Genomic DNA, 12,831 nt, shown 5'->3' on the forward strand with positions numbered 1-12,831 from the left:
ATTAGAGCAGGGGTAGCAACCCCTAGACTATGACAATATAATGTGTTGAGATACTCTTGAAATCACAAGAGTCTCATTTAAAAGATTAACGTCCTCATGGCTTAACTTGGGAAATGTAGCTGTACAGAGTGCAAGGGGAATGAGAAACACCTAAGTTGCAGCTTGTAGTATGGGAGCAGAGGGTTTAAGGGTGGTATGTTTTGAGGAGGATGGGAAGAGGAATTAAATCTAGTGTTAAATGCAGGGGCATGTTTCTCGCAGCCTATGGTTGTCATAACTTCTCTGGGCTCCCCTGTACTCCAGTCCTGAGTGGCTCCCAACAGGAAGGTGGCAGCCGCAGGGGTAATGATCCCCTTACAATCATATAGTCTTTATATATAAAAATTGACAATCATCAACTTAACTATATCACAACCAAAACACTAAAATGTAAGGCATAACATTGTTTTGAAACCTGTAATAAACAATAGTGGGTTAGAGCAATAATGAAAGGATACTGATCTTGAATGTCCATCATCTGGTATCGTGGTTTCCAAGGAATGTCAATAACAGTTATAGAAGACATAACCAAGCATAGGAAACAAAACTTATGAGATTATTCCCAGATAGGTGAGGTACCCAGGAGTTTATTTGACGTACAAACAGTCAAAAATTCAAGTCAATGTGAGAAACAAAGAGAGACGATACTCTGAGTCATATGATTTCATACCTTCCTGAGAGCATATTGATAGGTCTATATGGTGGTTAAGGTCAGGTTTATAAATCCTCAGATGGACCTTTTAACTTAACGGCAGGCGGACAAAGGTTCAAGTTCAGGACTTCATCTTCTCTCTCGAGGGGGTCCTCCAGGTAGAATTGAGCGGCCTTAATTATTAGTCTGATTCCACTTGATCGTCAGCATGGGTTTGCTGAGATATGGGATTCTCTTCCAGTGACAGGCTCGTGTAGAATTTCTGAATGTCCGATCCAGGCCTAAATATAGCGGTTTTGTTATGATGTGTGGCTATCAATGACACTGGGAAGCCCCACCTATATTGGACCTTGTGTGCTCTCAATTTGGATGTTATATGACTTAGGTCCCTTCTCTTTTGAAGCGTAGTTGGTGATAAGTCGGAAAAGATCTGTAGGTCCTCCCCTGCATGTCGTACCGGATGCTGTGTACGTGCACATTTAAGTATTTCTTCCTTATCTTTAAAGTTAAGAAAACGCACAATGATGTCCCTGGGGGGAGCCTTAGGGGGAGGCCTAGCTCTGAGAGCTCTGTGGGCTCATTCTAGTGCAATATCAGGGGAGGATGGTGTTTCCTTCAGGGTGCGGAACAAACTTTGCAAGTATCCTTCAATTGCCGGTGGATGGATAGTTTCGGAGACCCCTCTAATACGTAGGTTGTTCCTACGGCCTCGGTTGTCAAGGTCTTCTAATTTGTCTGAGAGTTGTTGTATGACCTCTGACTGCCCTTGCAATTCAATATCCATTTTCTGGATGTAGGTGGTAGTTGTGGTTTGATTGGTTTCAACTAGCGTGACCCTACTGTCCAGAGCGCTAATGTCTTTCCTAAGGTCATTGAATAACTCACGCATCTCCTGTACTGCGTTCTTTATATCCTCTTTTGAGGACAGGAGCTGCAGGTCCTCCCTGGTAATTGGTTGATGAGGGGCCTCATCTCGTCGCAGCTGCTGAGGTTTTAATTGTGCTTGACTCTCCATGTTGTCAGCTGTTGGGGGGATTGGATATTCTGCTGGCTTTAGGTATTTATTGAGTGCGCCAGTGTTAGTTTGCTTATCTGTCTTGTTCTGCTTTTTACAAGGCATTACTCAGCGACATACGCAGTAAAGTGATATCTTAATATTATTATTCTTTTTCTCTCTATTGTTTTTTTTTTTTATATATATATATATATTTTTTTTTTTATATTTTTTATTTTTTTATGATTTCAATCCCCTGCACCCCTCTTATCTTTCCTCTCCCCCCTCACTGTTTCCTTTTCCTTTATTTTGTGTATTTCTAACAAAGGATCTGCAACTCAGCTTTGTGTATAACCCTGTTAGAGAGCCCTTTGTAATTTCCTAACTCTGAAGAAAGGTCAAAACAAATAACTTTGGGAATTTTCACTACAGACTATGCAGGTTGAAATAACTGTAGAGAAGTAACATGAGTGATGAAGAGCAGGGATCAATGAGGTTTCCAGAGCTTATTTTCCTTAATAACAGAGAAAGTAAAAAGGCAGACAGAGGGCAGGACACTTTAATGTTTTGAGGGATCAGACTGTATCAAGAGTAACAGATTAAGTAAACCGGGGGACCGTGAGTCTCCCATAGAATCCTAAGTGCTTACAAGCTGTGGTAAGAGTGGCCCTGCACTGTGTGTAACTCAGTGTTAATATGCCCCAGGTGATTGCCAGCAACGATCGTGCGACCGTGGTGTATCAGGCTAGATTATGGCCCTTCTTTTTTCTGCAGCGCGCGATCTACTTTGCTGCGCAGCAAGGCCTGGCACACTATGTCAGTTCTCATGCGCGTGTGCTTGGGGGCTTGGGGCGAACACTTGAGCGGGCTTACCAGCTTCTCCTACCGCGATGCAAGTGACCGATGACAAACAGCTCTGGGCAGATAGGATCCGGAGTGGGGTCAATGAGACAGTAATGTTAGTGCTTGCGGCAAACAGCGCTGGCGGCCATTTCCACGCTCCCTTCTCCTGTCGCAGCTCCTCCAGAGAAAAACCCACAAAGCTCCTTATTTACAGCTTTTGAGTTGTTAGATTAGGCGTTTGACCTCTGCAGCTCACTTCCCCAGCAAAGTATAAAAAATTGAGAGATTTATTGCCATCTTTTATTTGTCATTCAGTCTAGGGGTTTAGGAGCTCACTCAGTGCACAGCCATTCGCCTGCGTGGCCAAACTCCGCCCCCGCTTAACCTTTTTTTAAATAAAAAAAAACCTTTAAATCCTTTTGCTAGTGTAATCTAATTTTATTTTCTATCAGGCCTGTGTGTTTCGGACTTACAGAGCATACTGTGGTTAATTGCTGCCCTACCTAGGCTAGCAGCCACGACTCATATGTGCTTAACCTTTTTTTAAATAAAAAAAAAAACCTTTAAATCATTTTGCTAGTGTAATCTAATTTTATTTTCTATCAGGCCTGTGTGTTTCTGACTTACAGAGCATACTGTGGTTAATTGCTGCCCTACCTAGGCTAGCAGCCATGACTCATATGTGCTTAACCTTTTTTTAAAATAAAAAAAAAAACCTTTAAATAATTTTGCTAGTGTAATCTAATTTTATTTTCTATCAGGCCTGTGTGTTTCTGACTTACAGAGCATACTGTGGTTAATTGCTGCCCTACGTAGCAGCCAGCCAGTGCCACCACTCATATCTGTTGAACATTATTTTTAAGTTAAAAAAAAAAACTTTTAAATTATTTGGCTAGTGTAATCTAATTTCATTTTCTATCAGGCCTGTGTGTTTCTGACTTACACAGCATACTGCGGTGTGGTTAATTGCTGCCCTACCTACCAGCCACGACTCATATCTGCTTTACATTATTTTAAAGTAAAAAAAAAAAAAATTAAATAATTTTGCTAGTGTAATCTAATTTCTTTTTCCATCAGGCCTGAGTGTTTCTTGCCCACATCATATAGTGTGGCACAGATTAATAGCTCTTTTTTCCACCACTTATATCTGGTGTAACAACATTAGTGTAAATTTTTTAAAAAAAATTTTTTTACATCAGTCCTCTTCTAGTGTTATTTAATTTTAGTTGCCAGGCTGCCATTAGTGCCAGCCTGTGTGTCAGGCTGCCAGCATATACTGTGCCTACTTCCATCCTCAGTGCCAGTCCACGACTCCTATCTGGTGTAACATTATATGAAATTTTGTAAAAAAAAAAAACTTTTACATCAGTCTTCTAGTGTTATTTAATTTTAGTTTACAGGCCAGCCTGCCACCACTAGTGCCAGCCGGTGTGTCAGGCTGCCAGCACATACTTTGCCTAGTTCTATCCTGAGTGCCATTGCTCCTATCTGTTGTAAAAATTTTATAACTTTTTTAAAAACAAACTGTTACATCATCCTGCTAGTGCAATTGAATTGCAGTTGCCTGTCTGCCAGCGTGTGTGCCAGGCCCACTTTCCAACTAGTGCCACCAATCATATTTGTTATAACAGTAGTTTAAATATTAAAAATAATTATTTTTTTACTGTGAAAGATCAGTCTGCTAGTGTAATCTAATTGCAGTTGCCTGCCTGCCAGCGTGTGTGCCAGGCCCACTTGCTGTCAACTATTCCCACCAATCATATTTGTTATAACAGTATAGTAAATATTTAAAATAAATAATTTTTTGCCTGTGAATCATCAGTCTGCTAGTGCCATTGAATTGCAGTTGCCTGCCTGCCAGCATGTGTGCCAGGCCACTTGCCAACTAGTTACACCAATCATATTTGTTCTAACAGTATTGTAAATATTTAAAATAAAAAATTCTTAGATTGTGAATCATCAGTCTGCTAGTGCCATTGAATTGCAGTTTCCTGCCTCCCAGCGTGTGTGACAGGCCTGCCTGCCAGCGTAAATCTATCTATTTATCTATCAAATCGATATAACTATCAAACGTATCTATCAAATGTATATTGCATCTATTGATCGATGTAATTCATATCTATAGAATGTATATTACATCTTTTGATTGATGTAATTCATATCTATCAAATGTATATTGCATCTTTGGATCGATAACATTCGTATCTATCAAATGGATATTGCATTTATTGATCGATGTAATTCGTATCTATCAAATGTATATTGCATCTATTGATCTATGTAATTTGTATCGATCATATGTATATTGCATCGATTGAGCTATGTAATCTATGTATCTATCTATCAAATCTATCTATCTCGTGGTTGTGCAAATGGACTGTTTGCAGTTGTTTGCGGTGCGTTACACTTGGAGTTTGGTCTGTCACTGTGAAGCGGGCGTAACCCTTACACTACCTGATCAATACGACATCATAACTGATGTTTTAAAGCACGTTATTGCAAACAATTTAGGAATATTAGGTGATTTAGGCCCTTTATGGGTTAAAAGCAGACTCTGCATCAACTATGTAATTTTCCATGGGAGTTTTGACATGGATCCCCCTCCAGCATGCCACAGTCCAGGTGTTAGTCCCCTTGAAACAACTTTTCCATCACTATTGTGGCCAGAAAGAGTCCTTGTAGGTTTTAAAGTTCGCCTGCCTATTGAAGTCAATGGTGGTAAACCGGTTCGCCGGTTTGTGAACAATACCGGAAGTTCGAGTCCGTTGTTCGCGAACCGAAATTTTTAAGTTCGCGACATCACTAAACTCAATACCACCTTTCTACAAAGATTGCAACATGCTCAGTCTAGTAAACCTCCTGGTGCCCCCATGGCCTCTGATATCCTCTTTGTACCTCGGAACTTACGTATCCCTGTGCTAGCATGGGCTCATGATAGCAAACTCTCAGGACATCCTGGTTCAACTAGGACCTTCAGGCGTCTTTGCAAACATGTTTGGTTTCCTACTATGAAGTCTGATGCTCAGGACTACGTGAAAGCCTGCACAGTTTGTGCTGCCAACAAGACTCCCCGATCCTTGCCTCCTGGCTTGCTCCAACTATTGTCCATTCCCAAACAACCCTGGACACACATAACAATGGACTTCATTGTGGACCTTCCCTATTCCAACCACCATACAGTTATCTAGGTTGTGATGGATCGCTTTTCCAGACTGGCTCACTTCGTACCCCTAAACAAACTGCCTTCTGCTCAGGAATAATCATCCCATTTTCGCTTGCATGTGGTGCGACTTCATGGCATTCCTGTTTCCGACAGGGGTCCACAGTTCATCTCTGCCTTTTGGAGAGCCTTTTGTAAGTTGATTGGAACCACTGTTTCCCTGTCGTCTGGCTACCATCCTCAGACCAATGGACTGACTGAGAAAGCAAACCAGGATATTGAAGCCTACCTTAGAACCTTTGTCAACACTCGCCACACCAACTGTTCTGAATTGCTACCCCTAGCTGAACTGGCAAGAAACACTCATTGGCACTCTTCTCTTCGATGCTCTCCATTTCAAGCTGCAGCAGGGTATCAACCTCATATCTTCCCTCTTTCAGCTCAGTCCACTGGGGTTCCTGCCGCAGACCGACACGTCACTAAACTCACCACTCATTGGCAACGTATTCGCTCTCAGCTGTCTCTAGATATAAGAAGTTTGCTGATCGTCATAGGGCTTCTGTACGTGCCATTCGAGTGGGTGAACATGTTTGGATCTCCCCTCAACATATTCGTCTACGTCAACCCTGTCACAAATTGGGGCCTAGGTTTATCTGTCCTTACAAGGTCCTCAAAAGACTGTCTCCTGTTGCCTACAAAGTGGCCTTGCCAAGAATCCTACGCATACATCCTGTCTTCCACATCTCACTGCTCAAACCATACATCAAGAATAGATACCCAGCTCCGAACTCCTCCTCCTCCGCTCTTGATCTGTGGTGACCCTGACTAAGAAGTGGCTAAGATTCTGGACTCCAGGTACAGGCGCAGACAACTGCAGTATCTGATACATTGGAAGGGTTACACTGTAGCAGACCGTTCCTGGGTTTCTGCCCGTGATGTGCATGCTCCATCTCTGGTCTCCAAATACCATGCTGCTCACCCTTTGAAGCCGACTCTGGTTTCTGGAGGGAACCCTTGAGGAGGGGGCTATGTCACGCTGCGCCATTGCTAGGGGCGCGGCGTCTCCCTCTTGCTCTTTGCCTAGGGCTGTGTCGTCTCTGGATGCGTGCGGCACTGAAGTCATCGCCACACACTCCTGATGCCGGCCGGTCCTGTGGCACCAATCCTCTGCTTATTTAAATGGGCAGCAAGCGATCTGTCACTGCCCAAGTATAGGTGCTACTTCGTGTACTCCTGGGAGTGATAGATCATTTGCTGGACTGTGATACATTGTTGCTGAACCCTGCCTGTCTCACTATGCTACCTGGTTAACCCCTGCATTACTGTCTGATATATTGTTGCTGAACCCTGCCTGTCTCACTACGCTACCTAGTTAACCCTGCATTTCTGACTGATATATTGTTGCTGAACCCTGCCTGTCTCACTACACTACCTGTTTAACCCCTGAATTGCTGGACTGATTTATTGTTACCAAACCCTGCCTGCCTGACCATTCTAGTGGTTTGTCCTTGGACTGTTTTACTGTTGCCGAATCCTGCCTGCCTGTCCATTCTAGTGGTTTGTCCTTGGACTGTTTTACTGTTGCCGAATCCTGCCTGCCTGTCCATTCTAGTGGTTTGTCCTTGGACTGTTTTCCTGTTGCCGAATCCTGCCTGCCTGACAATTCTCGTAATTTGCCTTGTGCTGTCCTGCCTGTGGTGAGTGCCGCTCTCCTCATTTGTCTAATATTCTCTGCTCTGGGATATTCCCTATCTTTCCGGCTCGATGCCGGGATACCAAGACTACTGGCCGAGTTCGGTCTGATAGAGGAGTATCCCACGAGCATTACACCCCGTTGACACAATATCTGTCTTCACCACTGGGTTATGTTAGGCAGTGCTGTTATATTTCGCTACTTGTTTGTGTATTTCTTAGAAATCTTTGAAAAATAAATGTAAACAAAAATAAAAAAATTGTACTTCAAATTCATGGTTCATCTTCAGCTTGAGGTTTATGGATCAAACAGTAATTGTTCCTTTGCTATCTGTAGTTTTACCAAGTATTGCTTACACTGTCACATTCATTTCTGGAAAAAAAATCTATATTTAAGATGAAAGACAATTTTTAGGGTCTGATGATCTGAGGCTCCCAATCTTGTAAGATTATTTATGAAGTTTCGCCAGTACAGTAAGGTCCCTCAAAAAATTTAAGAACAGCAAATTCTAGCTTGCGAGATTTGTCTTATTATCTGGGTTTCTAGATGTGAAGGAGAGACACCTACATTACAATATAATGCTAAAAAAGCCCCCAAATGTTGTGTGTGGGGACTTTTTGATTATCAAGCCCATAGAGAGGGATCTATTTAAAAGCATAATAAAGATATCCCAAGTTAATTCCTCCATAACTAGAGCCCCCTTTCAGCTCCTTGTATAGGATAATAGATTTACTCAAATATTTTTTTTAAGTTTCCAGGTCACAGTTGATGGGGCAAATTGGAGGTCCAACCATTATGTGCGGACCAGTTTTCCTACTCCCCTAGAGATGCCTGTGTATCTTTCTAATTAAAATCTGCAAGGAATTCTTGAAGCTGCTTTTCTAATACCACTTTTAAGCTTGTGCTCTATACTTTCCTTGCAGGGATTCCTCAGTAAAGATACAACATATGAAGCCTTTTCTCTTATTATCTGATGAAACATCTTCTGTGGTGTAAAATTTGTAAGAGCTATCATGATGTGCTCATTAAACAGTGGTCCATACTCTGTTGTCCTTCCTCACCGGCTGGGCATGAAATCTAACTGCCAATCACCTCTTAGCTGAGCTTGTAAAAAAATAGCCTGTATCCTTTAACTGATATAAAAGGGAAGTCAGTGTATCTGAGGTGAGAGCGTGAAGGTAATATTCCCACTTTCTCATGAACAGTGTAGTTCTAGAGTGTATATCTCCAATATGTCATACAATTGAATTGTAAGTTGCTGCAGAAGCATATCCTTAATTATCTAAAGTGTGGGAGGTGTGGCTGCAGACCATTGCTTAAAAATCAACCCCCTCGCACTCAATGTATAGCTGTACCAATTAATCTTTCATGTCAAAAGTACATGGAAATGGCTATCTAACGTCACTTCAATTTTACACTTCACAGACAACCAGTGCATGATCATTTTCCAAAATGTCATGAGACGAGATATAACCAAAGCGTATGCACGAGGGCAGGGTCTATTTGGTTACATTTATGACATGCATTCTGAGATTGGGGTACCCATATTTAAAAATGATTCCATATTTTTTTCAATGAATTGAGGATTAGGACATCCGCTACTTACAAAGAAAGCAAACAAACGAGTAGTAAGTTGCGAGCGTGCAGGAAGTTAGGACGAAAGAAATTAGACACTATCAGACTCGCCAGAAACACAACTTATGAAGCAGCGGTCTAAAGACCGCTGCTCCATAACCCTGTGTGCCTGCTCTGAGCAGGCGGACAGGAATCGCCGGAAATTAACCCGATCGTATTCGATTGGGTTGATTGACACCTCCCTGCTGGCGCTCAATTTGCCGCGAGTCAGCAGGGGGCGGCATTGCACCAGCAGCTCTTGTGAGCTGCTGGTACAATGTTAAATGCGGAGAGCGTATTGCTCTCCGCATTTAGCGAGGTCTTGCGGACCTGATCCGCAGTGTCGGATCAGGTCCGCAAGACCTTTGATAAATTGGGGCCTATGTGTAGATAATAACAGTTGCCGCACTGAAGATTGGTGGGTGGTAAAGATGTTTGCATTTGTGCAAGGAGTAATTCTCTACAACTGCACATTGAATCTCAGAGCAGAAGAAAAGGTAAGAGTAAGGTATTCATCCACTTATAAGGTCACAGGCTTTACAACTAATCATCAATAGAAGGAAGGCTTGTTCACAACATGGGGCTTGAAATTGGATGAAAAATAATTACCAATTTCAGTTGTTAAGAGCACCACTCATAACTTTTAAAAATTACCTTCTAAGTAAGCATTTAAGTGCAGCACTTTTTACTTGATACTATTGTAAAAATAACATAAACCACTGGTTTTAAAAGCTTTCTTCAGGTCTCACTAACAGGGTTTCAGGATTACCTTGGGTAAGAGAAGGTAAAATAACCATTTTTACTAATCAGCTGATTCTTTCATCTGTGCTCCAGTTCGGAGAGGCCTGAGGACAGATGTGAAAACCAGTGGCTTAAACTAACTGCTTACTATAAATGTTATATATTATTCTAACGTTAGTGGACAGTGTAAGGTATGTTTTCAGCACATCAGAGAGGCTGTAATCCCACCAGAATGCAGCCAATTAGAATGGAGATTTTTTAATTTAATGTTCATGCTGACCACTCTCCGTGGCCTGTGTAAGGATCTCATCTATAAGTCTGGCTTTGATCAATGACTGATATGCACTGACATCTCTTGCCTATATACCTCTGAACACTGACTGCATTGCATTTGTAATGGTTCTTTCCTGCCTTGCTTTCTTGATAACTAATGGATTAGTTAACCTTATATATATATATATATATATATATATATATATATATATATATATATATATATATATATATATATATATATATATATATATATTCATCTGTTTTGAACATAGCATTAAACAAAATCAGGCCTTCTCTGAATTTACTTGTCCTATTACTTTTCAGGCTTTTTAAATATTATAGATTTGTTTTTTACATAATCTCAAGTTTTATAGTTTAATATAAAATTATGTTGTTTATGTTACTTCCTTCTGTAAGATGGAATAAGGAGTTAACATAATTATCTGTGCTGGATAGAAAGAATTAAAAATTATTATTAATTAAAAATGTATGTATGCTAATGACCTTAAAGGTTATTTGTTACCATGTGGTTTTCTTTTACTCTTCCTCCAGGACAAAACACCTTGCCGCTCCGCAGAGTATAGATAGTTGGAGAATATTATGTGTCTCTAAACATTTGTCTAATATTGCCTTTGTTATTGTCAGTCGCTTTCTACCCTATCAGCCGGATAGTTGCCCCTGTTAGGTATCACATTTCTGTCATTTCCAGTTGGATATCAATGGAGAAAGGTATCTAAGTTCCTAATGTTCACTAGTACTGGCCTTCATTTCCCTCTTGGATCAGTTTATTTTAATGATCTCACGAGTTGCACTGCTGCTGTTGAGAACTCAGATTTAATACAAAATATTAGCCTCCTCCTTTAACAAAAATCTAGATTAATTCTGATTAAAGACTATATTCCCAGTAATCTCTGAGGAAGCGCATATGACATGTGCGAAACATGTCAGATAGTTTAAGATGTCCTTGCTAAACTACCAAACAGAAGAATAAACTCTTTTGCACTGGCTATTCAATCCGGATTTGTACTCTTTTTTTTTTCTCTTATATATTCCCAGTAAGGTTTGTTTGGTTATTTGTTTATTTACATGGAAATATGTTATTTACTAAATGTAAAGGGATATGAAACCCAAAACATTTTTTTGAGATTCCGAAAGAGCATACAAATTTAAAAAAGTTTACAATTTACTTCTATTATCAAATTTGCTTTGTTCTTATGATATGTTTTGTTGAATAGATACTGTACCTGGGTAGGTGTTTTGAGCAATACATGGCAGGAAATAGTGCTGCCATCTAGTGCTCTTGCAAATGGATAACATTCTTGCAAAGCTGCTGCCATATAGTGCTCAAGAAATGGGTAGTCTCCTTAGCTTGGGTCCCTGCATTTCAACCAAAGATACCAAGGGAACAAGGAAAAATTGATAATAATGTTGGGTTTCATATCCCTTTAAAGCAAGGACCATTAAACATGGCATTTCAACAATGTATAAAAGGTTTCATTATTGCAATATACATTCGTTATTTATTTTGCAGCCTTTTGTTGTAAAATACATCTAAAAATTGTGCTTGTTTTGCTTTCTTCTAGGGTGGCTTGGGTTAATACTTTAAGGTAATTTGTGTGAGCTTTTGTTTACTTTCTCTCCCTCCCTCTCTCCCTAAGCGTCCATGGTGTCACATGCTTTTAAAAGGTGGATTATCAGTTTTGCAGCAACAAACATTAGAGGAAAAAAAATATTTCCAATAGCAACTAAGCTGAATCAGTGCTAAACCTCCTTAACGGAATACAAGAGGGCAGGCTACCTTAGTCTGCACATATGCAAACAGAATTTGTGCTATATCTGAATATTAGTTTATGATTGGATAGCAGGTGTTGTTTTGTTCTGGGGGACAGGGAAATCAGTGAAAAGAATAAACATAAAATAATATACTCTTTTTCTCTTTTGAAAAAATCAGGCTGCAGTTTCCATATCAAAATTATTCTTATGTATAAAGGTTAATAATCATGTAGTTTACAATTTGCATTTAATGTCCCTTTAAAAAGTGTATATTGTAGGGGTCGTCATAGGTATTATTTCTTAATTTTATTTGTTTATTTAGAACTCATTTTATAGTGAATTGAATTGAATTTGAATTTTCATAGACATATTTAAATGCAGTTTTTAAATTCAAAGAGAGATCATTGATTATAGCTAATCACATATCTAATCAAACTCATAATATGCAATGATAAAGTGTATTGTTTTATTTAGAAGTTGTATAACGTTCACTTTACTTGTGCTTCTTTACATTACATTATTTTCTTGACAAAATAATTTATATAGTTTAAAGGGATAGGAAACGCCAAACTTTTCTTTCATGATTTGGATAGAACATAAAATTTCAAACACTATGATACATCGGCCCCTATGTATTTATCCATACATTTAGATGATATTATCTATTGTTAGATATGGTTATCTTACCTTCATGCACATCCCTCTGTATTTCAGGCAGGCTGCAATGAAAACAATATCATTAAAAGACGATGAAACTTGTGTTATATATTTTTTTGTGTTTTATTTTGTAGATTTTAAAACTCATAAACAGACAATCACAAAGCCATTAATACCAGGTTTATTTAATGTTTTAAAGGGACATCTGACATTCAGATTTATACACTGTATCTAGCACTTTTAATTGAGCCATTGTATACAGATCTACTACTACTGGCAATTATCACATTAATGCTGCCTAACTCCAATTATCATGATATAGCTTAGGGAGAATGGGGGGATTTTGGCATTTAAGCCAAGTGTAGAATTATACACTCAGTGAATAGAAT

At 39.7% G+C, this 12,831-nt stretch overlaps 1 protein-coding gene across 1 annotated transcript in view; it reads right to left on the minus strand.

Moving 5' to 3' along the window:
• ITPRID1 (ITPR interacting domain containing 1) overlaps positions 1 to 12,831 on the minus strand; it is a 410,540-nt gene that overhangs the window by 256,780 nt on the left and 140,929 nt on the right. The window contains exon 3 of the mRNA XM_053714442.1: positions 12,473 to 12,504. Within this exon, the coding sequence (XP_053570417.1) occupies positions 12,473 to 12,504 (32 nt within the window). The remainder of the gene's footprint in view (positions 1 to 12,472; positions 12,505 to 12,831) is intronic.

Source organism: Bombina bombina, chromosome 5, assembly GCF_027579735.1.
Source record: "Bombina bombina isolate aBomBom1 chromosome 5, aBomBom1.pri, whole genome shotgun sequence".
NCBI lineage: Eukaryota > Metazoa > Chordata > Amphibia > Anura > Bombinatoridae > Bombina > Bombina bombina.